The sequence below is a fragment of the Podarcis vaucheri genome (genome assembly GCF_965113315.1).
Source record: "Podarcis vaucheri genome assembly, chromosome: 3".
Taxonomy (NCBI): Eukaryota; Metazoa; Chordata; class Lepidosauria; order Squamata; family Lacertidae; genus Podarcis; species Podarcis vaucheri.
In genome coordinates, this window is record NC_138761.1 from 20,819,450 (window position 1) to 20,845,478 (window position 26,029).

The window sequence follows — 26,029 nt, forward strand, 5'->3', positions numbered from 1 at the left end:
AAACCTAGGTGGGATAAATGACCGTATGCCCTTTCATGTATCCACTTACTTATGTGTTTTCTCCAATGTGTCAAAGCTCCTCTTCACCAAAGGAAGAACCATCAAGTGGAAACAGCTTTGTAAACCATAATAAAGTAATGCAGGTGTTAACAGCTGACTCGGGACAAAGTGTTTCAGCTGGGATGGTGCCAGGGACTAGCGAGTTCTTTAATTCACCGCTGTAATGAAGCTATCGACCTCAGTGCCATATATCCAAACCTTACAACGGCTAAAGCCCATCAGAGGTTGGAAGGCTATTTTTTATGTTCACGTGGCTTTGGCACTGCTGCCGTTTTCGAAAGTTCTGCCGAGCGATTAATGGAATTTATTGTTCCTTGTATAACATCCTTGCAAGAGCTGGTGTGGTGTAATGGGGAGAGAGCAGTTCAGATTGTTGCTGAGCCATGCAGCTCACTCCCAGGATATGATTTGGAGGTACACGCATGCCTGGATGTTGATTAGAGTGCGTGGCTGAGAACGCCAAAGTTGCAGGTTCGATCCCCACATGGGACAACCGTGTACTCCTGCATTTCTCCCAAAAGGAAAGCAGTGCCTAGCCAGATCATAACAGAATAAATGATGCAAGGAGAGAGCTGCAGCCTAAGATAGGAAAACAGGTGGTATCTAGCTACTATAAAAGAATTCAAATCTCCAGAGTTGGAAAGCCCTGAGGGTCATCTAGTCCAACCCCCTGCAATGCAGTAATCATAGAATCATAGAATCATAGAATCATAGAGTTGGAAGAGACCACAAGGGCCATCGAGTCCAACCCCCTGCCAAGCAGGAAACACCATCAGAGCACTCCTGACATATGGTTGTCAAGCCTCTGCTTAAAGACCTCCAAAGTAGGAGACTCCACCACACTCCTTGGCAGCAAATTCCACTGTCGAACAGCTCTTACTGTCAGGAAGTTCTTCCTAATGTTTAGGTGGAATCTTCTTTCTTGTAGTTTGGATCCATTGCTCCGTGTCCGCTTCTCCGGAGCAGCAGAAAACAACCTTTCTCCCTCCTCTATGTAATCTCAGCTGAAGTATCCATGGCAGGTGGCCACCCAACCTCTGCTTAAAAAACTCCAAGGAAGGAGAGCCTACCACCTTCTGAGGGTGACCACCCCACTGTTGAACAGCTTTCACTGGTGATGAACAATCTATGCTCACAAGAGTCTCTCTCAATAGCCACTTATCATAACGGCCTTCCGAGACATTCTTCTTTTGAAAGCAGAGTACGCAATTTTAGCTGTTGTGTTTTGGGGTGTGTGTGTATGTGTGGAGTCAAGACCAGTGGCGTAGCGTGGGTTGTCAGCACCCGGGCCAAGGCAAGTAATTTGCGCCCCCTAAACCGGTAGGGGCAGAGAGCTGCGAGTGCGAGCGCCCACCCCAGATGTTGTGCCCGGTACGGCCGGCCCCCCTGCACCCCCCACGCTACGCCACTGGTCAAGACTAGCAATTTCTGGCACAAGGGGGTTAATTCTGGCAGGGCATTGAGGAGATGAATGCACCTGGTTTTGCCAGGTCCACTTGGGAGGTCAAGGTGTCATCAACTTCTGTTAGCTATTGCATGCATTTAGAAGTTGCCTTTCCATTAAGCCATGTTAGCTGACGGTGTGGCTTATCACATCTTTCCTGCTGCTTCTATCTAACCAATATTTGCTGTTTTTGAAAAACTATTCTGCTTACTCTGGCTGCTGTTCTTATCCATTTTACTTGTGTGTTTTTGTATTGGTTTGACTGGATTACTTTTATTATAGGATCCTATGGATGATATCGACAGGCACCATATACATTTAATTAACAAATAAAACAAGTTATCTCAATTAATTGTCAGCATTCACTGGTGTGCACCTGAAACACGTGTGTGAATTCAGCATTCACATACGAACACTGACGTTCAATGAATCCCCCCTGCAAAGCATAACTGTTTGGGACATTTATTTATATTACTAACTCAGCCACGGAAACACACATATATCTAAGGGTTTGTTTTGTTTTTTAAAGGCGAGACTCCGCGAGCCACATTATTAAGAAATTAAATCTTTAAAGTGTATGGATATGTGGTTAGGTAGGAGGAGGAAAATGTGCTATTCTGTAATATTTGAGAAGCAGCAGGTGCTTGTGGAATTAAAGGAAGAGTTGTAATGCACACTCACATGGGAAATAGGCTCAGGTTGCCCAAGGCATAAGTGGTGCAGAGTCCAGTTCACTGACATCACCCTCTATAAAGGGGCAAGAGGAGCCAATGGCCAGTAGGATTCTCCTTTGGAAATTAACCTGGGGCTATAAAGCAACACCCATCTAAATCTTGTCTTCCTTGTCAACCTGACTAAGCCAAGACTGGTTATCAGGGTCTATCTATCTATCTATCTATCTATCTATCTGTCGGTGCATAGGTCTCCTCCCTCCTAATTTTCATACATTAACAGGGTCTTGTGAAATGCGCAGTGTGATCATAAGCTACCATGTTACTGAAATAACTAGAAAATTATTCTCCTGTTGAAAAGGTTACCCAGCTCTCCGCAAGCAGCTGCTAATGTCTCTACTCTGTTCATAGTGCTGGATAAATCTTATTACTATTACTACTACTACTACTACTACTACTATTACTATTGTTACTATTATTACTATTTATTGTTACTATTATTACTATTATTATTAACTGCGGGAGGCAGTGGAGGACAGAAGTGCCTGGCGTGCTCTGGTCCATGGGGTCACAAAGAGTCGGACACGACTAAACGACTAACAACAACAACAACATCTGGTTGGGTTTCCCCAGCCACTCTGGGCGCCTACCAACAGAATATTAAAAACATGATAAAACATTGAACCATAAAAACTTCCCTAAACAGGGCTGCCTTCAGATGTCTTCTAAAAAGTCAGATAGCTGTTTATATATTTCTTTGACATCTGATGGGAGGGCGTTCCACAGGGCGGGCGCCACTACCAAGAGGGCCCTCTGCCTGGTTCTTTGCAACCTCATTTCATGCAGTGAGGGAACTGCCAGAAGGCCCTCAGCGCTGGACCTCAGTGTCCGGGCTGAATGATGGGGGTGGAGACGCTCCTTCAGGTATAATGGGCCAAGGCCGTTTAGGGCTTAAAGGTCAGCACCAGCACTTCAATTGTGTTCAGAAATGTACTAAGAGCCAATGTAGGTCTTTCAAGACCGGTGTTATATGGTCCCGGCAGCCGCTCTGTAAAAGCCAGAAGAGCTTTCGTTCTTGCTCAATACGCACTTAAACCCAATTGTCCAAAATAGGTTATCTGCAGTCAAAACTGCACTGCACATGCCTCGAGATGACATGTGTTTATATGCCTACATGCTAGATGCCAAAATGTGTCAGCTCCTCACTCTGATATTTAACTTCTAAGGGATCCTGGGGAAGGAGTTAAATGCAGAAGAACTTTAAACACTGTAATAAGGAATTCCTCAAAAGGTAAAATGAAGATCTACCAACTCACCTAGTCAAGATGGCTTACATTATACCTCCATCGTCAGTGGCAAGGTGCCTCTGAATAACAGGTGGTGGAGAACAAGTGCAGGAGAGGGTCATTGCACCCATGCCCCACTTGTGGGCTTACCAGGGGCATCTGGCTGGCCACTACGGGCAACACAATTTGCTCTTTGGTCTGATTGAGCAAGACTCTGCTTAGGGACAGGAACCATAAACTTGGGGCTGTCCTTGGTAAATATTTGGAGGATATACTAATGTTATGACTATCAGTATACCAATCTGTCTCTTTCCGGACACAAATACACTCTGAAAGCTTCACTGCGGGGTGCACAAAACATTGCCAACCTTAAAATACAGTAGGCACAGAATCCAGATTGTGAAGAGTGATGGCATTGGTCACAGACCTTCTTTGGAAATGCAACTCAGATTCACCATTATCACGAAATGAGAAATTTATGAATGAGAAATTCTCTTGTTCAACATCTGCCTCCATCCATGCCACTGCCACTCAGGTGTAGACAGTGTGGGATTTATGTATAAGCTAAACAAGCTATAGATTAGGGCCCCACTCTCTTGGAGGCCCCCCCAAAAAATTTAAGGGGGGAAAAAGGGATGTACATTTCCAAAATATAAGATAAAAAACAATTACTTTGATAAAATACATATTTTGTTATGTGCAAATGGCTTTAGATACCTGTTAGGTCCATAAATTGCCATATAGCATATATTCAACACACAAAAAACAGCAACAATTTGTTGTTGACAAAGGACAGCTGGACATATAAAGGACCCCATTACCTTCAGTAGCTGAGGGCCTCATCAAACCTAAATCCGGCCCTGGGTGTAGGCCCCATGATCCTCCCTCTCCCGAGTCGCAAACTGTGTTTTCGGTTGCAGTTCTCCTTAAATTGGCAGCTGAGACACAACCCAGGCCAAGTGAAGGGAAATTTGAAACCTATTTCCCGACCTGTTTAAATACTGTTCCACAATCACCACATCAAACCTGCTTATCTTGTTGTGATAAACCATTCTGTGCCAATTTCGAGCTATTGTTTCCCTTCACGGCAGCCTGAGCAATAGGAGATTTAAATCTGGTTTGTAGCAAAGGCAAGGCTCCGTTTCAGGAAGTACGCATTTATGTTTCGTAGCCAGAGACCTTGCAGCCTCTCTCCCCTGCACTTTGCTAGGCTGGTTTCTGGACCGCTGACTTTTCATTATTATCACTATGCACATTTTAATTGGCTGCACTTTTGCAAACCACCCACCCTTGATTTATTCACACAGGCTCCTCAATCTCCCCAGCGTCACCACCGCTTTCAGGGGCTGAGCAAACATGCGCTAAGAGGCACTTTAACGAAGCGTGTTCTCCTTCATGGAGAGCATGTGTTGCGGTGGGGTCTAACAGGACCCCCCCACACTTGGTTGCTGGGTGGGATTGTTTAAATGCCCAGGATGGTGATTGGCTTTTCTGGGTTGTTGGGCAAATTATGATGTTGCCAATTTGTGAGATGGCTTGAGGGTTTATATACTTAGCAGGCAGCATTTAACATTCCCTTTTGCTGCGTGCATCACATCACCTGCTCACCCTCCCTAAGTTAGGGCTTGTGTGTCTGACATTGCTATGCCTGTCATGGAGTCGTCTGCTTTTGGGGCAGGGGCCTGGTAGGAATTTTGTCCATTTGGCTGATTGGTTGGTGCCATTTGGTTTTTGCCTACTGCATAGCAAATTGTCACAACTTGTAAGGTTGCGGTTAGACATTGGTTAAAGCTGGTTGGTGGAGGGGTAAGGACTGGCTGTGCCTGCCCCTCCAATGCTGTTGCTGCAAGGGAATTCCATTATAGGAATCCAGGGGCTCGCCATGCTTTTATCCGAATCCCTGGTAGGGGGCTTGGGCTGCGCAAGCCCCTGGGAGCATGCGGGGAGAGGTCAGGGTCTGGCACCCAGCTCCATCCTCTCCCCAAATGTTTTCCCTTACTGACTTTAGCAGGGTCGCGGAAGTCAGTTCTGTCCCTGGGTGGAGACAGATAGTCGTAACCAATGCCTAAGCAACCACTCACATTATGTATTTTAATAAAGTTGTGGCCAAAATTATGCCAAAAACCTTAAACAAAAATCCTGTGTGAATTGTGATTTATTTAGGGGGTGGCCTGGGGACCTCGACACGCAAATAGCTTTGAGAGGTGAAGTTCGGAACAGAGAAACACTATGGGAGAGGAGTGCTTGACCTTTCCACCACCCACACTTCCTCTGTTTTATTACCTGCTGCCCTTGTTTTCTGCATTGAACTGCCCTGTGCTCCACCACACTGCATTTCTGCACTTTCATTGCAAGCTCCCAGGAAAGACTTTACTCTCCAAGGCACCACGTCAATGTTTTAGATATGCAATAAACAGATATGCACCAAACACGTATGAACAGATAAACAGATATGTGGAGCCCAAGGAGTTGCCTAATACAGAATCAGCTCAGAACAGCAGAGCACCCGGAAATTTAGCAGTTAGCTCTCTCCAAAATCTAACACAAAGGCTCTTCCTTGCTCTGCTACTTGAGGTCCTTTTACTGGAGTTGCTGAAGACGGAGTCTTGGATCCTGTAAGAAAAGTCCTACTGTCTCAGACTGAAGGCCTATAAAGCCTAGCATTCTGGTCCCACAGGGGCCAAAGAGATACCTATGGGAAGTCTCAAAGGAGGACTAAGGGCAACGGCACCCTCCCCACTCATGTCCCCCAGCAACGGGCATTCAGAAAAATACTGCCTGTAGAGCATGAAACTCTCAATCTCAAGGTCACGGGTTTGAGTCCCACGTTGGGCAAAAGATTCCAGGGGGTTGGATTAGATCAGGGGTAGTCAACCTTTTTATACCTACCGCCCACTAATGCATCTTTCTTGATGGTAAAATTTCCTTACTGCCCACAAGAGCTCGATGGAAGGAGGATTCAACTTGTGCCGTAGAACCCCCTACCGCCCACCTAGAATCCTGAAACGCCCACTAGTGGGCTGTAGGGACCAGGTTGACAACCTCTGGTCTAGACGGTACTCCACTTCTAGTGTTATGAATGAGAGAGAGAGAGAGAGAGAGAGAGAGAGAGAGAGAGAGAGAGATGTCTCTGTATCAACTTTAAGCACACAGTGCACAAGCACGTACACTTCTATTACTTCTGCCCTTTCTCGACTTTCTTTTTCCTAAAGTCCCAAATGCTGCAACCTTTCCCCGCCATATAAACAAAATATGCCCTACACCCAAATTTGTATCTTTGCCCAGATGTCCATACTTATGGCAAAAAAAGGTGCATTCCCCTAGATGTACAAATACTTTTGACCAGGGTTTCCCAAACTTGTGTCTCCAGCTGGTTTTGGACTACAATGCCCATCATCTCTGACTGCTGGTCCTGCTAGCAAGGGATGATGGGAGTTGTAGTCCAACAACAGCTGGAGACCAATTTTGGGAAACCCTGCTTTAGACTCCTTAATACTGCAAGACATTGCATACGTTCTCTTAATGTTGCTTACTTAAAGCAGTCTGGATATTCTGCCAGGGCCATGTTGATGACATCCAACGCATGCTGGTGGTGCTTTTGCGCTGAAAAAAGGAGGGCCAGCAAATGAAGGGAATTCATATCATCCTTGCACAGTTTCAGAGCTTCCTGGAGCTGTTCTATCGCATCACAAATCTGGAAAATAAAAAAAAGGATTTCTCTCATTTAATCCTGCTTTCAGTTCTGTTCAAGTTCATTTGTTTTGGTCCTTGAGCGTAACAAAAGCAGAACACACAGACAAAAGACGCACTAGAGGCAATATTAATAAAACTCATCAGCATGAAATAAAACCAACTCAATTGCAAGGCTAGAGTATAAAAGACATCTTACAGATGCATGTTACAAAAGAGCACGCCAACAATCCGGCTGATAATTAAATAATTCTCAGCCCTTCATGTCCAGGCTATAATCTAGAATGCATGAAGGATAGAAAGGCAGTTGCTACCTTGGCCAAATTTAAAAGTGCTGGTAATGGCTTTTAAGCCCTAATTCAGAGCTAGGGAACCTGTATCTCTCCAGATGTTGCTGGGCTCCAGCTCCCATAATTCTTGACTGTACAGTGGTACCTTGGGTTCCATACGCTTCAGGTTCCATACGCTTCAGGTTACAGACTCTGCTAACCCAGAAATATTACCTCGGGTTAATAACTTTGCTTCAGGATGAGAACAGAAATTGTGCTCCGGCGGCGCGGCAGCAGCAGGAGGCCCCATTAGCTAAAGTGGTGCTTCAGGTTAAGAACAGTTTCAGGTTAAGAACGGACCTCCGGAACGAATTAAGTACCGGTACTTAACCCGAGGTACCACTGTACTCTAGTTGGTGTTGGCTGGGGCTGGTGGGAGTTAAGAGCTCAACATCTGGGAGCCCCACATCTGCCAGTCGATTGATGGCTTTTAACCATATGAATCTGTTCAGCCAAAGAATACCCCCTCTCTCTCCCCACCCTCTCCTTTCACCTAACTGCAAGATGTCTACGGCAAAAGTGTCTCTCCCCAAATGTAAACAAACTGTGAAAAAAACCATGAATTGAAAATGGAGACTATAGATGTACCTTTCCCTGTATATCTGTTTGCTTTGTAACACAAAAAAACTTAAAAACTAATTAAAACAAACAAACAACAACAACAACACACACCATATGAATTTGGTTCAGGCCTTAAGATTGTCTTTGAAGGTTTATAAATCTATCACCTATCTGATACATGGGCACTGATGATGACAGCGCCTTTTTGGTAGTGGCCTCATGTTTTTGGAACTGCATCCCAAGGGATCCATCAGTACAGGTTTTTAAGCAGGCGCCAGAACCCCCTCTCTTTCAGGCCATATTTCATTGAGACAGTGGGTCGAATTTTAAACGGCTGCCTTTAAATTGCTTCCATGAATTTCATACTGCCATCTTCCAAAAGGGTTTAAACTGCTGACTGGATCATAATGTGCTTTTTGTAGTTTTTCCTGTATGCGTGTGCTTTCTATACAAGTCACACCGTGTGAGGGCTTTGCCCTAGAGGAGGCAGCCAGAATGTCTTTAGAATTAAGTTTCCAGAGAGTGGAAGCCTTGACATCGGTAATGAATACAAAAGCCACTTTCAAGTCTATGTGGCTTGACATTTTATCTTTATGCCTCCTTACGGAAATTCTCCGAGGGAATCTTCCCCATTTGTTATTGATAGCAGATCTCGAGTCACCTTTAAGATGATCCTCTGGAAAGGGCACAAGGGTCTTTATGAGCTCAAAAGAGCATCTCAGGGATACAGCAGTAGAGCTATTTAGGTTTGAAAAACTTGTGGCCACAGATTGGACATCAATGGGTTCTCTTTCATTTTCCTACACAGAAGAGCTCTTCACATAGGAAAAGGTTAATGAGCAAAATGGCCCTTTAAAGTGAAAGAACAGAAATACCAAATGCAGCAAGGCACTTGTAGGCTGCACTGTCCAGGATTTTTCCTGCCATCAAGGGGACTATAGACTCTCTTAGAATTAAGGCCAACGGGGAAGGTCCATAGCTCAGTGGTAGAGCGTCTGCTTTGCATGCAGAAGGTCCCAGGTTCAAGCCCTGCCACCCCCTCACCTCTTGGTGCCCCCTGAGGTAATCCCACTGCCCCCTAAGGGGTAGTACCACCCATTTTGGGAACCTCTGTTTTAAATTTATCTAGCTGGTTGTTGTTGTTTTGCTAACTGTGGGTTGCTGGGGGGTTTTGGGGTTGGGTTTTTTGCTGTTTTATTGTAATTAATGAATTGATGATAATAACAGTAAAGAAGACAAAGAATATCAGCATCCCACACACTGGCCTCTTTTCACTCTTAATTGAGCACCAGTGGACAAACAAACACACAAGGAATCAAAAGAGCTTTACGTCAACAGACCCTCAGCTTTCCATTGGAATACTGGAAGTGCTAAAGACAACCATCTGAAAATAGACACAGGAAGGTTTTTTGAGGTGCATTTCCCAAAACAATAAAAATTAATTGGGTTGCCAGAGAAATGGACTCTGGGCTGCCAGACTGGGTTTCAACACAGGATTGCTTGGAAAGGCACAGGTGAATGGCAAGCAATGCAGCTTGTACCACCCTCATTTTCATCCCCCTATGTTTTGTACCCCCTTCATGGATCACTGCCTTGCCGTGGCGAAGGGGCTTGAAGAACTCAGAGAAGCTATGAACTACGCCGAGCAGGGCACACAAGATGAACAGGTCATAGTGGAGAGTTTTGACCAAACGTGATCCACCTGGAGTAGGAATCGGCAAGCCACTCCAGTATCCCTGCCAAGAAAACTCCATGGACAAAGACAACAGGCATATAAAAGTTATGACACTGGAAGATGAGCCCCTCAGGTCGGAAGGTGTCCAACATGCTACTGGGGAAGAGCGGAGGACAAGTACAAGTAGATCCAGAGCTGATGAAGCGGCTGGGCCAAAGCCGAAAGGACGCTCAGTTGTGGATATGCATGGAAGCGAAAGGAAAGTCCAATGCTGTAAAGAAAAATATTGCATAGGAACCTGGAATGTAAGAACCATGAACCTGGGTAAGTTGGATGTGGTCAAAAATGAGATGGCAAGAATAAATATTGACATCCTGGGCATCAGTGAGCTAAAATGGACGGGAATGGGCGAATTCAGTTCGGATGACTACCATATCTACTACTGTGGGCAAGAAACCCGTAAGAGAAATGGAGTGGCCCTCATAGTCAACAAAAGAGTGGCGAAAGCTGTACTGGGATGCAGTCTCAAAAATGATAGAATGATCTCGATACGAATCCAAAGCAGACCTTTTAACATCACAGTAATCCAAGTTTATGCACCAACTACTGGTGCTGAAGAAACTGAAATTGACCAGTTCTATGAAGACTTACAAAACCTTATCGAAGTGACACCAAAGAAGGATGTTCTGCTCATTACAGGGGATTGGAATGCTAAAGTAGGGAATCAAGAGATAAAAGGAACAACTGGCAAGTTTGGCCTTGGAGATCAAAACGAAGCAGGGCAAAGGCTAATAGAGTTCTGTCAAGAGAACAAGCTGGTCATCACAAACACGCTTTTCCAACAACACAAGAGACGACTCTACACATGGACATCCCCAGATGGGCAACATCGAAATCAGATTGATTATATTCTCTGCAGCCAAAGATGGAGAAGCTCTATACAGTCAGCAAAAACAAGACCTGGAGCTGACTGTGGCTCAGATCATCAGCTCCTTATAGCAAAATTCAAGCTTAAACTGAAGAAAGTAGGAAAAACCACTGGACAGGTAAGATACAATCTAAACCAAATCCCTTATGAATACACAGTGGAAGTGAGGAACAGGTTTAAGGATTTAGATTTGCTGGACAGAGTGCCTGAAGAACTATGGATGGAGGCTCGCAACATTATACAGGAGGCAGCAACTAAAACCATCCCAATGAAAAAGAAATGCAAGAAAGCAAAGTGGCTGTCCAACGAGGCCTTACAAATAGCGGAGGAGAGAAGGCAAGCAAAATGCAAGGGAGATAGTGAAAGATACAGGAAATTGAATGCAGATTTCCAAAGAACAGCAAGGAGAGACAAGAAGGCCTTCTTAAACGAGCAATGCAAAGAAATAGAGGAAAGCAACAGAATGGGAAGAACCAGAGATCTGTTCAAGAAAATCGGAAATATGAAAGGAACATTTCGTACAAAGATTACCATAATAAAGGACAAAAGTGGTAAAGATCTAACTGAAGCAGAAGACATCAAGAAGAGGTGGCAAGAATACACAGAGGAATTATACCAGAAAGATATGGATGTCTCGTACACCCCAGGTAGTGTGGTTGCTGACCTTGAGCCAGACATCCTGGAGAGTGAAGTCAAATGGGCCTTAGAAAGCACTGCAAATAACAAGGCCAGTGGAAGTGATGGTATTCCAGCTGAACTGTTTAAAATTTTAAAAGATGATGCTGTTAAGGTGCTACACTCAATATGCCAGCAAGTTTGGAAAACTCAGCAGTGGCCAGAGGATTGGAGAAGATCAGTCTACATTCCAATCCCAAAGAAAGGCAGTGCCAAAGAATGCTCCAACTACCGCACAATTTCACTCATTTCACATGCTAGCAAGGTTATGCTTAAAATTCTACAAGGAAGGCTCAAACAGTATGTGGACCGAGAACTCCCAGAAGTGCAAGCTGGATTTAGAAGAGGCAGAGGAACCAGAGACCAAATTGCAAACATGCGCTGGATTATGGAGAAAGCCAGAGAGTTCCAGAAAGACATCTACTTCTGCTTCATTGACTATGCAAAAGCCTTTGACTGTGTTGACCACAGCAAACTATGGCAAGTTCTTAAAGAAATGGGAGTGCCTGATCACCTCATCTGTCTCCTGCGAAATCTCTATGTGGGACAAGAAGCTACAGTTAGAACTGGATATGGAACAACTGATTGGTTCCAAATTGGGAAAGGAGTACGGCAAGGCTGTATATTGTCTCCCTGCTTATTTAACTTATATGCAGAATTCATCATGCGAAAGGCTGGGCTGGATGAATCCCAAGCCGGAATTAAGATTGCCGGAAGAAATATCAACAACCTCAGATATGCAGATGACACAACCTTGATGGCAGAAAGTGAAGAGGAATTAAAGAACCTTTTAATGAGGGTGAAAGAGGAGAGCGCAAAATATGGTCTGAAGCTCAACATCAAAAAAACGAAGATCATGGCCACTGGGCCCATCACCTCCTGGCAAATAGATGGGGAAGAAATGGAGGCAGTGAGAGATTTTACTTTCTTGGGCTCCATGATCACTGCAGATGGTGACAGCAGTCACGAAATTAAAAGACGCCTGCTCCTTGGGAGAAAGGCGATGGCAAACCTAGACAACATCTTAAAAAGCAGAGACATCACCTTGCCAACAAAGGTCCGTATAGTAAAAGCCATGGTTTTCCCAGTAGTGATGTATGGAAGTGAGAGCTGGACCATAAAGAAGGCTGATCGCCGAAGAATTGATGCTTTTGAATTATGGTGCTGGAGGAGACTCTTGAGAGTCCCATGGACTGCAAGAAGATCAAACCTCTCCATTCTGAAGGAAATCAGCCCTGAGTGCTCACTGGAAGGACAGATCGTGAAGCTGAGGCTCCAATACTTTGGCCACCTCATGAGAAGAGAGGACTCCCTGGAAAAGACCCTGATGTTGGGAAAGATGGAGGGCACAAGGAGAAGGGGACGACAGAGAATGAGATGGTTGGATGGTGTTCTTGAAGCTACTAGCATGAGTTTGATCAAACTGCGGGAGGCAGTGGAGGACAGAAGTGCCTGGCGTGCTCTGGTCCATGGGGTCACGAAGAGTCGGACACGACTAAACGACTAAACAACAACAACAAATGTTTTGTACTGAAGTTCTCACCCTGGGCCAGCAGGGGGATACTGTAGATAGTTTTCACTCAGGTCCACATATGCAAATAAGGGATTGAAAGTGACGTTCAGTGATTGGATAGTTACATAAAATGGTTACTGTTGCGTTCTAGTGGAGCTCTATATAAGCAGGCTGGCTGAACCCTTCAGTTCAGTTCTGTTCTGGCCTGTGAATAAACAAGAGCTGTTTGAAGAAACGCTGTGTCGTCTGATATGTTCACCCACAACTTAACACCCTACATCATGGGTAGGCAAACTAAGGCCCGGGGGCCGGATCCTGCCCAATCGCCTTCTAAATCCGGCCCGTGGACAGTCCGGGAATCAGCGTGTTTTTACATGAGTAGAATGTGTCCTTTTATTTAAAATGCATCTCTGGGTTATTTGTGGGGCATAGGAATTTGTTCATTCCTCCCCCCCCCAAAAAAAAATATAGTCCGGCCCTTGACAAGGTCTGAGGGACAGTGGATTGGCCCCCTGCTGAAAAAGTTTGCTGACCCCTGCCCTACATTATGGAGACGCAATAGTGGGAAGTGCTGTTCCTGATGGATTTCTCCCATTTATGCAGCCATTAAAGGGATAAATGTAATGCCAGGAAAAGGGTGGCAGATCAAATCCCCACTAAACTCTCAGCCTCAGTTCCTTCTCTGTGAAATGGGACTGGCACTGCCTTGCTGTGCAGGGCCTGGCGAAGACTGCCAGGTTTGCAAAAGAGGCTGGATGCACTCGCCATGCAAATAACCAAGAGCTGCATGCAGAGTGCAATTTTGCAAGAACAGGCGCCTGACCAATATCCTTGGGAGCTTTAAGCCGCCGCATAAGCTGCGTGGGCGTAGAGGTGCTCCTGTTAATATTTATTGCTGCTTGTGCAAACTCCCTGAGATAAAAACCTTCGGCTCATTGCTTCAATATTTCAAGGCCTTTAGAAAAGCTGGCAAAGGAAACGTAGCAGTTTCTTTTGGCAGGGCACCTATCGGCCCCAGATATTGCCAAGTTTGTGGGGGCGGGGGGAGGCAGGGATGAGATGATGGAGCTCAGCAAGGCTGGCGGTGGGGGGGCAGAAGCAGATCTATGAAAGGGAGCAACAAGAAGCAAAGTTCTTTTGCCACTAAACCAGGGAGTAATCTAGAACCAGAAGTTCTTCTAGAGGTGAGAACTGTTCGAGGAGTTTCGTTTGCTGCACTCCCCCACCCTTCCTTGCCTAGAACCTGGTGGGGGAATCGCTGCCTGATAACTCTTGGAACCCACAGCAGACTAGAGTCCTAACACCTCCATTTCTAGAAGGCTTAATGCATGGGTAGGCAAACTAAGGCCCGGGGGCCGGATCCGGCCCAATCGCCTTCTAAGTCCGGCCCACAAATGGTCCAGGAATCAGCGTGTTTTTACATGAGTAGAATGTGTCCTTTTATTTGAAATGCATCTCTGGGTTATTTGTGGGGCATAGGAATTCATTCATTTCTTCAAAATATAGTCCAGCCCCCCACAAGGTCTGAGGGACAGTGGACCGGCCCCCTGCTGAAAAGGTTTGCTGACCCCTGGCTTAATGTGTGATAAACTTGCCGCTCTTAGCAAGGCTCAATGAATTGCTGGCTGTGGACTCACACAGTTTGCCCAGGAATTCAAAGTTGGCCTGATGAATCCAGGTGACCAACCACAGCCCTCTGGCATGTCGGAACTTAGATTGTAGAGTTGGAAGTGACCGCGAGGATCATCTAGTCCAACCCCCTGCAATGCACGACTCTTTCGCCTGATGTGGGGCTCACAACCCTGAGATTAAGAATCTCATGCTCCAAGGACTGAGCTATCCCTCTTTGGTGGTGGTTGTTCTGAACGTCTCTGGAGAAGCCTGGAAAACCCAACCACAGAAACATCATGTGACAAAAATGTCACATTTCCCCCCCAAATCCAGGTGGTCAATGCAGCCAGAGCACTGCCAGCTACCGGGTTAGGAAGTAAATAAGGCACAACTTGTGGGATGCATATGGAGTCAGATCTATATTATTATTATTTATTAAATTTGTATTGAGTTGCTATGATAGGGGGCTTGTTCACATACATTGCTTAGTCTCTCTTTACCCAAAGTTTGATCACTCTAGACCAGCCTATACATGACATAAAATGTGCCTTTGCATTTTTATGTGTATATTGGATTTATTAAAAAAATATATAGCAGCTGCTTTTGTTTTGTGGGCCAGTCCGGATCAGGACCATGGGATGGAGGGAGATAGGTTTAACCCTCTCTCCCTAGTGTTGCTTGCCAAACAAAAGTTGTCCCCCACAAAAGCAGTTAATTACCCTAGGTGGGAAGCTGCTACTGATGATTTTCATTAGGTGTGTGTGTGTGTGTGTGTGTGTGTGTGTGTGTGTAAGGTTAACACATGCATCATGGTCCTAATCTAGATTGGGGAACCTGTGACTGCTATTTAAAAGCAGAGGGAGGAATTCAACATCACACTCTTTTGATCATTCCATCAGCGCAAGGACTTTAGCTTTCCAGACACAGAAGTTCTCCTTCTACTCCCCCAATATGCTGTTCCCGGGATTTGCCTGGACACCCCACCCAAAAAAAGATGATTGTGGGTGCATGGAGGAGAAGGAATGAAAGCCAGGCTTCTGCTGATGGGACTCATTCACATCATTAGACTCAATGTATAAATATGAAGATGCATTTAACAGAGAATGTCATTCGGCCCTCACAGATGAATGGACGCACTCACTGTTTGAGAAGTCACTGTGTGACTTGACAGCTCTATATGCAATGGCTCATTCACACACACAAGTTGTCACTTGATGCCACAGCATGTGTGATCCAGCAGCAGAAGGCTGCTTTGCAACAAGAAAACCCCTTGGGTGGTTGGTGCAGAGGGAGGGATGGGAGAATCATCTTTAATGGAATATATAGATCTAGAGTGTTGCTTTACTGCAGGGTTTGCTTTGATAATACCGTACATCTGCAGAACAAATGCAGCTGAACAGCATCTTCTCCCCACCCCTTGCTATTCCTGTGCACAGAAATATGAACACTGAAAAGCCATTTCACAGTAGTTTTCCTACACTGGTTTGGTTGAGTTCCTCAATATAGTTCTCCAACGTTGCCAATTTAAAAGAAATTGTGCTTGCCTTTTCCTCTGTGTGTACTAAATGAGGAGGATCCATGATTAGGAAATGCTGGCTTCCATATTACTAGTAATATCCGAAGGCAACACGATGACCAAGTCCAACAATGCAATGTCGATATAAACTCTTTATATAATCAATACAGAACATTGAACAATACGAAATACAGTGGTACCTCGGGTTAGGTATTTAATTCGTTCCGGAGGTCCATACTTAACCTGAAACTATTCTTAACCTGAAGCACCACTTTAGCTAATGGGGCCTCCCGCTGCTGCCGCGCCGCCAAAGCACAATTTCTGTTCTCATCCTGAAGCAAAGTTCTTAACCTGAAGCACTATTTCTGGGTTAGCAGAGTCTGTAACCTGAAGCGTATGTAACCTGAAGTGTATGTAACCTGAGGTACCACTGTATATGAAATATGCACTCTCTGCAAAACCAAACAAACAGAAAACTTCTAAATCTCTGAAAGTCACAAAATATGCACTCTAGATGGGTTCTCTTGGAAACACAGAACCAAATAAACATATTCCATATTACTACACATGGCTTGCTGAACTCTGGATTAGACTACTGCAATGTGTTGTAAGCAGGGCTGCTCTTGAAGGCTAATCGGAGAGTAAAGTTGCTCCAAAATACAATGGAAAAGGTATTGACTCATATCTGCCATACAGACCTGCTTTTGTTTGCTCCCAACTGGTTTCCAAGCACAATCGAAAGTGTTGGACTTGCTTCCATATGAATCTGTCCAATTCTCCCCAGGCCACACCTCCTTCCTAGACCAGGTTCCTCACTGACTCTGCTATGTGTCCTCCTCCTCTGCTTTGGCAGAACCTCTAAGTGTCCCTATTTTTCAGGGATAGTCTCGGATTTACAGAAGCTGTCCTGGTTTCTGATTTGATCCCAAAATGTCCCTACTTTCATTGGACAAATATTGGGAGAGTAAGGAATAGGGTGTCTCTATTTTCATCAGAGAAATGTTGGAGGTCATGTTTGATAATGGCCAATGAGAAGCAGCAGCACAACAAGATGACTCAACGGAATCTGGACTCACAAGCCCAAAGCAAGGAATGGACTGAGCACTTGGCTGTGGTGTCGTTCCATTCATTTTGGAACGCTGCCCTTATGTCAGTAGCCACCAAATTGGCTGATGAAAGCCTCGGCCGTGGCACTTGCCAGTTCATACAATCTGCCAGATGAATTAGTAAGTATCATTTAGGCTTCAGTTAATCAGAAAGAGAATACATTAAATAGTTTAAATTATTAAGGATATTAAAAATGCATTACGAAAATGTTTATCATGAGCTATGCTGGCAAAAGCAGAATCGGATATTTCAGAGGCCTAAAAATAAATATGTCTCGGGTGTCAGCAACACACTCCAAGCGTGCTTTAAAGATTTATACCGTGTTAAATGGAGGAAAACAAGGCAGCCTCAGAAGAGGCAGGGCGACACTAATCATGAGTGAATATTGTTTGCAGGGCCTTAGGTTGAACTACACTTAAGGCCTTCATGCCTCTCTGACCGATACATAATTTCCTCGCTCTTTTATTTGTGTTTGCAAAGACAGGCGGTAGCTCACGCACAAACAGGCACAATTCCCATATCCTATACTCAAAAGAGAGCTTTGAACCAGTGGCGTAGCGTGGGGGGTGCAGGGGGGCTGGCCGCACCGGGCGCAACATCTGGGGGTTAGGGTTAGGGGGCGCAAATCCACGGGTTAGGGGGTGCAAATTACTTGCCTTGCCCCGGGTGCTGACAACCCACGCTACGCCACTGCTTTGAACAGAAATGAGACATTCTTGGCATGCCTCTGGAGGCTAGCATTCACCAGCCTGGTGACTTGCTGATGCTTTGGACTACAAGTCCCATCATGCAATTCAAAACATCTGGAGGGGACCAGGCTAATGAAGGCTTCTCTAGGCTATAGTAGAACTGGCACAATAATTAACCAGCCTCAGTGATGAAAGGACAGGTGAAAATTCAAAATTTAGCTAAACGGAGTACTTTCTTTGAAAAGCATGGCTCTGCTTTATGAAAACTATGTTGACTTTAAAACAAACCCATAACACAGATCTTGGAACTGTTTTGAGGGTTTTTAGCCCCCAGGCCCCCAAACCTGCAATGATATTTAGCTTGGTTCCCTAGAATTATTATTACCGTTACTGTTACTATTATTTAAATTTGTATACTACGCTTCATCCGTAGATTTCAAGGCAGTACACAATATAAAATTACAATTTAAGAAACACAAAATGCATAATAAAAATAAGAACAGAAACAAACTTTTTCCAGTGTCTTTAAGTCTTCCATTAATAGCAGAGTAAATTAAATTGTAATCTGCATCCCTCAAAAGATGGCAAAATATGTAATAAGGGTTCCCTTAAAATTACTGAAGCACCTTTGGCTTCCTAATAAGCAAGTCAGTTTGGAAAGAACATACGGAAGGTAGAAAGTTTGGAAAGCACTATGATAAGGGAAAGGTCTCTTTGAACTGCAACTACAGATGATGATGATGATAATTATTATTATTTTTATTTATTTATTTATTTATTTATACCCCGCCCATCTGGCTGAGTCTCCCCAGCCACTCTGGGCAGCTCCCAATCAAGTGTTAAAAACAGTACAGCGTTAAATATTAAAAACTTCCCTGAACAGGGCTGCCTTCAGATGTCTTTTAAAGATAGGATAGCTGCTTATTTCCTTCACATCTGAAGGGAGGGTGTTCCACAGGGTGGGTGCCACTACCGAGAAGGCCCTCTGCCTGGTTCCCTGTAACCTCACTTCTTGCAATGAGGGAACCGCCAGAAGGCCCTCGGAACTGGATCTGAGTGTCAGATATATGACAAAGCATCCTGAGAGTCCTTTCTGCTGCTTGTACCTACCTGCCTGACAAGAGCCAGCTGCAATGAGACGTAGAGGATGATTTGGTGGTCTTCAGGTGCCAGTTGACGTGCTCTGTAAAACACAAACACAGAGAGCATGGCAATGGTTCATTTTATATGTGTTCCTTATGCATTGCGCTCCTGGAAGCCTGGATATTTAAGGAACACACCTAGAAAGCGGTGAAAGCAAGTAACAGTTTCATGTTTAGCGGTATAAGAGATCAGCTTTGTGTGAAGATCTTATTTATTGGGTGTCAAGCTTTGGGGAATCGGCTCCTCCCCCCCCCCCATGGTAGATAAGAAGATCAAAGATAGGAACGTCTTAGCAGTTAGAAACTTTAATAATTACAGTGATAGAACAAATAGAGAAATGGCGGTGCTCCCAATTAAGGCTGACACCCCCTTCGTTGCTGTTAATCTATGTCACTTCTATGTCTTGTAATCTGAGCTTGTACCCTCTGTGCTTTCTGTTCTGACACTTTCTGAGCTCTTCCTGACCTTAGACTGAGTAAAGGAATGCTGTCCAGAGACTGCAAATCTGTTAACCCTCTCTTTTCCAGTGTTTCTTCTCCTAGCTGTTCCCCATCCAGTATTTCCCAGCTTCTGCCTTCTGTACTGTGCCCCTCTGCAAATCACTGTTCCAAATCTATACTATCCTCCTGCTCCTGGGAAGATTCAGGATCCTGATCAGGAGCAGAGAGGGAGGGAGGGAGTCTCCCACCATTCCTCCTCAGTGCAGCCCTCCTCAGCACGGTCCCTGACATTGGGACACTGTTTCCTCTCTTGTCTGGGGAGCCAGTGTGGTGTAGCAATTTGGATCAGGAAGACCTGGCTTTGGATGCCCACAAAGCCATGAAGCTAACTTTGTGGCTTTGGGCAGATTGTTGCCATTCTGCCTAACCTATAATAGGACAATAGCACAGGGCTATTGTCAAGATTGGAACGTAATAATGGAGGCCTGCTCGGCCAGTTCAAAGGACCATAACAGAGAGCATCCTGGTCCACTCTGGGCCAACCTGATGCTTCAGGTAAGCTCACAAGCAGGATTTAAGCCCTCCAAGCCCCATCACAGTTGGTATGCTCTCTGCAAAGGGTCTTCCATGGCATAGGTAAGGTAAAGGGACCCCGACCATTAGGTCCAGTTGTGACCAACTCTGGGGTTGCAGCGCTCATCTCGCTTTATTGGCCGAGGAAGCCAGCGTACAGCTTCCAGGTCATGTGGCCAGCTTCACTAAGCCACTTCTGGCAAACCAGAGCAGCACATGGAAACACCGTTTACCTTCCCGCCGGAGTGGTACCTATTTATCTACTTGCACTTTGATGTGCTTTCGAACTGCTAGGTTGGCAGGAGCAGAGACCAAGCAACGGAAGCTCACCCTGTCACGGGGATTCAAACCGCCGACCTTCTGATCAGCAAGTCCTAGGTTCTGTGGTTTAACCCACAGCACCACCCGCATCCCCATGGCATACTCTCTTTGAAACACTGGTGGTCCCTTTAGCTGCCATGGCTAAACGTACAGAGATATGTACTGAGACTTTTTAAACAAACAGTCTCCTGCATGCCAACCTGGAGGAAGAGTGGAAGGCAAATAATGATAAATCACTAATAGGATTATATATTAACTTGGTGTGATAAGGGCTTGCCCAAAAGACAAGATGGAGGCTGATGAGGATCAAATCATTCATTCAGAAGGGGCCTTAGAAGTCATCTAGTCTAAGCTGCTGAGTGCAGAATCACCAAGGTTAAGTTAGGTTAGAGTTATTGCATTGATGTAACACTCCCAACAACTAAAAGACCTTAAGCAATTTGCAGTGATGATAAATTATAATGATAAAACAACATAAACATATTGGGGGGAAATGCATTGTGGGTGCTGCCCAAATGCCTGTGTAAACAAACATGTCTTTGCCTGACGATGTTTAATAAGTGGGTCCCATAATGGAGACTGCCTTCTTCCTCTTAGGCATTAAGATCAGCAGAAGGAGCCCTTCTGGCAGCTCCACCACCCTCAGAGGTTCAGGAGAGGGTATTCTCTGTGGCAGCCGCTAAGCTGTGAAATTCTCGCCCCACAAAGGTGCGCCTGATACCTTCACTGTACACCTTTTGCTGACTACTGAAGACAAATCTCTTTACCTTGCCTTTGACACTTGGTATATGTGTTTTAGGACCCATCCCACTCCCGTGACTGTACTTAGTTTCAACGATGTAAAATTTGTGTTGCCACTCACCCTGGGACCAGTTGGCTATGAATTACCTGCTGGTAATTAACAATGATGTATGGAAGTGAGAGCTGGACCATAAAGAAGGCTGATCGCCGAAGAATTGATGCTTTTGAATTATGGTGCTGGAGGAGACTCTTGAGAGTCCCATGGACTGCAAAAAGATCAAACCTCTCCATTCTTAAGGAAATTAGCCCTGAGTGCTCACTGGAAGGACAGATCGTGAAACTGAGGCTCCAATACTTTGGCCATCTCATGAGAAGAGAAGACTCCCTGGAAAAGACCCTGATGTTGGGAAAGATTGAGGGCACAAGGAGAAGGGGACGGCAGAGGATGAGATGGTTGGACAGTGTTCTTGAAGCTACAAGCATGAGTCTGACCAAACTGCGGGAGGCAGTGGAAGACAAGAGTGCCTGGCGTGCTCTGGTCCATGGGGTCCCGAAGAGTCGGACACGACTAAACGACTAATCAACAAATTAACAATAATAATAGTGATGATGCTGCCTGGACCAAAGGTAGTTCCTGTATCTGCAAAGACTCACTGTGTTCTTCCATCTTCCCCTTGCGCATATGCATACACCTATCAGGGCTGCTGCAGAAGCTGGAGTCTACCAATACATTGGCTACCCCAGAGTTAGGATAACTAACTAGGCCATCAAAAACACAAGCTTGGGTGACAACCTCCCCACACACCGCACCATAGGCGATGCCCTTACCATGAAGGAGGCACAAATAATATTATCTTTCAGGCATCTGTGGGACTCTGGAGGATGAGAATTACTCCAGAGTATGGAGTAACTACTGAAAACAACTCCCTGTGTGCTCTCACTGAGTGGCAGAGTGTGCTTTTTTGTTTATCTCAGAGTTTGGAATGAAGGTATTTTGAGGCATGCCGGACGCAGGCCATTTAACAGCTTATAGGTCAATGCAAAAAAGCACCTTTCATTTTACTAAGAATGCTGCAGCAAGCCAGCAGCATACCTGGGGCGTTTTGCCATTTTGCCCTTGGCTGGAACAGATGCATGCGACATTTGCAGTTCTCCCTGTTGCAAAAGGGCTGTCAAGATTATCACATGTGTACGGAATCTGCTTTATACCAGGTCAAGCTGTTTGTCCAGCTAGTTCAATATTGTCTTCTCACGCTGGGAGAGGTTCTGATTGCAGAGCTCTTTCCCCCTGGCTCCTACTCCAACAGGTGCAGAATGCCGTGGCAAGGCTCCTTACGGGGTCCTTGCCGCGGGATCACATTCATCCAGTGCTTTACCAACTGCACTGGCTCCCGGTGGAGTACAGGGTCAGGTTTAAGGTGCTGGTTTTGACCTTTAAACGGGACACGGGTGGCGCTGTGGGTAAAACCTCAGCGCCTAGGGTTTGCCAATCGCATGGTCAGCGGTTCGAATCCCCATGGCGGGGTGAGCTCCCGTCTTTCGGTCCCAGCTCCTGCCCACCTAGCAGTTCGAAAGCACCCCTAAGTGCAAGTAGATAAATAGGGACCGCTTTATAGCGGGAAGGTAAACGGCGTTTCCGTGTGCTGCGCTGGTGCTGGCTCGCCAGAGCAGCTTGGTCACACTGGCCACGTGACCCGGAAGTGTCTCCAGACAGCGCTGGCCCCCGGCCTCTTAAGCGAGATGGGCGCACAACCCTAGAGTCGGACACGACTGGCCCATATGGGCAGGGGTACCTTTACCTTTGACCTTTAAAGCCCTATGCGGTCTAGGACCTACGTACCTACGGGGCCGCCTCTCTTGGTATGCCCCGCGGAGGACCTTAAGGTCCACAAATGACAATATTTTGGAGGTCCCAAGTCACAAGGTGGTTAGATTGGTCTCAACTAGGGCCAGGGCCTTTTCAGCACTGGCCCCGAAGTGGTGGACCGCTCCGTCGCAAGAGACTAGGGCCTTGCGGGACTCGACATCTTTCTGCAGGGCCTGCAAGACAGAGCTGTTCCGCCTGGCCTTTGGTTTGGACTCAGTCTGACCCTTATGTTTCCCTCCCCTTATGGTTTTGATCTATGGGCTACTTTTAAAATGAGGCTGCATTTTAAACTGCATTTTAACCTTTATTTTAAATTGGGTCCCGTCCCCCCATTATGTTTTTACTGTAATTTTTACTGTTGTTAGCCACCCTGAGCCCGGCTCTGGCTGGGGAGGGCGGGGTATAAATAAAATTATTATTATTACTACTACTACTACGGCCCAGGTCTTACATGCCATGGGTTGAGCCTGGAACCATCTGCATGCAAAGCAGATTCTCAGCCACTGGTCCTTCCCAGCAAACCTATCCCAACCTCGTCTCTCCCTTGTTCTGTGGGGCTGCAGCCAGCTATCCAAATATCATGGACAAACAGGTCCTGGGCCATCTCAGCAGCAGCCTCTTCAGTAACCTCCAATTTGTATACTAGCCTCATACCTGGCATTGCTTGGGGATTCCGAGAAACGCCCCCAAAAGCAGTGCTGTAGCAGAATATTGGCCTTTAGAGAGGATGCTAACACATATATAGCATGCAGAAGGTCTGAGGTTCAACTCTTGCTGTTCCCCAAAGGGTCAGATAGCATAGTGTGAAAGACATTGCCTGGACGGCAACACTGATCAGAATAGACAATGCTTGCTTTGATAGAGCAACAGTCTGACCTCGGTTTAAGGCAGTCTCCCTACGTACAAAGCCTCAGCACTGATGCCTGCTTCGTAGCACCTTCAGCTCTCTCATACCACCCCATCTCTAGCAAATATACTTTTCTTAATGCTAGCAGGCTATTCTGCATGTGGTCAACAAGGATGCAGTTGACCTCTCCCGATAGCCCCCCCCCCCGTTGGCTACGGGTGGGCATCTGTGATGTCCGATTAGCAATCTTGCCCGCGTCCAAGCCGGAGTTAAGATATCAAGGAAACAAGCCACAGCCGGTGGGGAAAGGTCAAAAGGCTAAAAATAAAGATGGTTTAAGAGTAATATAGGACAGCAATTACATCTAAATAGCACAGTAAGGGAGATGTTACATCTGAGTCTAGGAATGCCTGCCACGTAAAGCTAAATCCCCCACTGAGAGGGAGCTCTGTCTAAGCGATGCCTTCTTACACTTCTGGTTAGTGCACAGAGAATCAGGGAGCAGCAGGAGGACCTTTTCAGTTGACTCTGGAGGCAGAAATATGCTTTTGCTGACAGGCATTTATTCCCTCGTTAGCACCTAAAATGGGACGTGGGTGGCGCTGTGGGTTAAACCACAGAGCCTAGGACTTGCCGATCAGAAGATCAGTGGTTTGGCCACTGTCTGAAAATCATCCCTGGCCTCTTCCAGTGGCCTTGGGTGAGATAACAGTGCATAAAGCAAAGGGAGCATTAAGCTTATTGCCCATTAGCTCAACGTGTTGGGCAATGAAACCCATGCTCCTATATGTCCCACGAGCAGAAGGATCCATGGAATAGATGTTTTTTGTTGTATTGTGAAATTGCTTTGAGATTATTCATAGCATGTGATCCATTAATGAAACCAATAAAAATAAGCTATGTGGAAGGAAGGCATACGGTACTACAAAACCAAAAGAAAAAAGAAAAAAAGGAGAAGATTGACGGGGTGAGCTCCCGTTGCTCAGTCCCTGCTCCTGCTAACCTAGCAGTTCGAAAGCACGTCAAAGTGCAAGTAGATAAATAGGTACCGCTCCGGCAGGAAGGTAAACGGTGTTTCCGTGCGCTGCTCTGGTTTGCCAGAAGCGGCTTAGCCATGCTGGCCACATGACCTGGAAGCTGTATGCCGGCTCCCTTGGCCAATAAAGCGAGATGAGCGCTGCAACCTCAGAGTCGGCCACGACTGGACCTAATGGTCAGGGGTCCCTTTACCTTTTTAGCACCTAAAACAAGGATAAGGAGGAAGAGCTCCAACATAAGTAGAAGCCTAGAGACTGCTTCAGGTTTTGGTGTAAAACAAACAAAACACCTGTCAGTTGGGAATCTTTCTTCCTCACCTTTCCAGAGTCTCAAGTGCTTTTCGGTGCAAGTCGTCTTGTGTGCTTTTCAGGGTAGCTGTAACACAAGCAAAAGAGCATGAGAAGTTTTGTAACCGTTGCAGCAAACACTAAGCTTGAATGGCTTTGTGCTCTCTTTTTCCTTCCCCCTTTCCAAGTTGGGAAGAACAGTCCGTATGGTTCCTCAAAATGAACATTCCCCTAAGGATTTTATGTTGTGGAGGGGGTAGGGGGGGAGAGAGGGGGAGAGAGGAGAGAGAGAGAGAGAGAGAGAGAGAGGGAGAGGGAGAGGGAGAGAGAGAGAGAGAGAGAGAGAGAGAGAGAGAGAGAGAGAACACACAGTTCTCCCTAGATCTTGCTGGAGAAAGTATTCCCTGCCTTAATTCATGGAGCTCTACAAAGTGATCACTCCTGTAAGACCAGACACCTGTGGACAATCTTTCCTTTTTGAGAACGTCCAGCTCAAACCGCGCCAGAAATAAAATGTCATGGCTAGTTAGAGAACAGCTCTCCCTAGATAAGGCATAGGCAAACTCGGCCCTCCAGATGTTTTGAGACTACAATTCCCATCATCCCTGACCACTGCTCCTGTTAGCTAGGGGTGATGGGAGTTGTAGTCCCAAAACAGCTGGAGGGCCAAGTTCGCCTATGCCTGCCCTAGATCTTGGTATCTTATTTGTTTCTTAAATTTTTGTGCTGCCCTGCATCAACAGAGTTTAGAATGACGCGCCTATTCTTCCCCATCTTTAGCCTCACAACAGCTCTGTAGGGCAGCGCTGGGAGATAACAATTGGCCCCAGTGAACACCCTGGCTTTAATGGGGATTTGAACCTCGATCTCCCTGGTCCTAGTCCAGCACTCCAGCCACTACACTGCACTGATGGGGTTTAGTCCAGATCTCGCTCCATATCTTCAGATGGGGGTTTCTTCCAGAGATCATTGCCATTCCAGATATCATTGCCAACCCGCCTTCTCTGCTCTTAGCAG

The 26,029-nt window shown here is 45.8% G+C and overlaps 1 protein-coding gene across 1 annotated transcript in view; it reads right to left on the reverse strand.

The window, feature by feature from the left end:
* TTC7A (tetratricopeptide repeat domain 7A) overlaps positions 1-26,029 on the reverse strand; it is a 194,337-nt gene that overhangs the window by 91,242 nt on the left and 77,066 nt on the right. The window contains exons 13-15 of the mRNA XM_082217467.1: positions 25,043-25,100; positions 18,866-18,938; positions 6,995-7,155 (exon numbers count right to left, since the gene is read on the reverse strand). Of these exons, the coding sequence (XP_082073593.1) occupies positions 6,995-7,155; positions 18,866-18,938; positions 25,043-25,100 (292 nt within the window). The remainder of the gene's footprint in view (positions 1-6,994; positions 7,156-18,865; positions 18,939-25,042; positions 25,101-26,029) is intronic.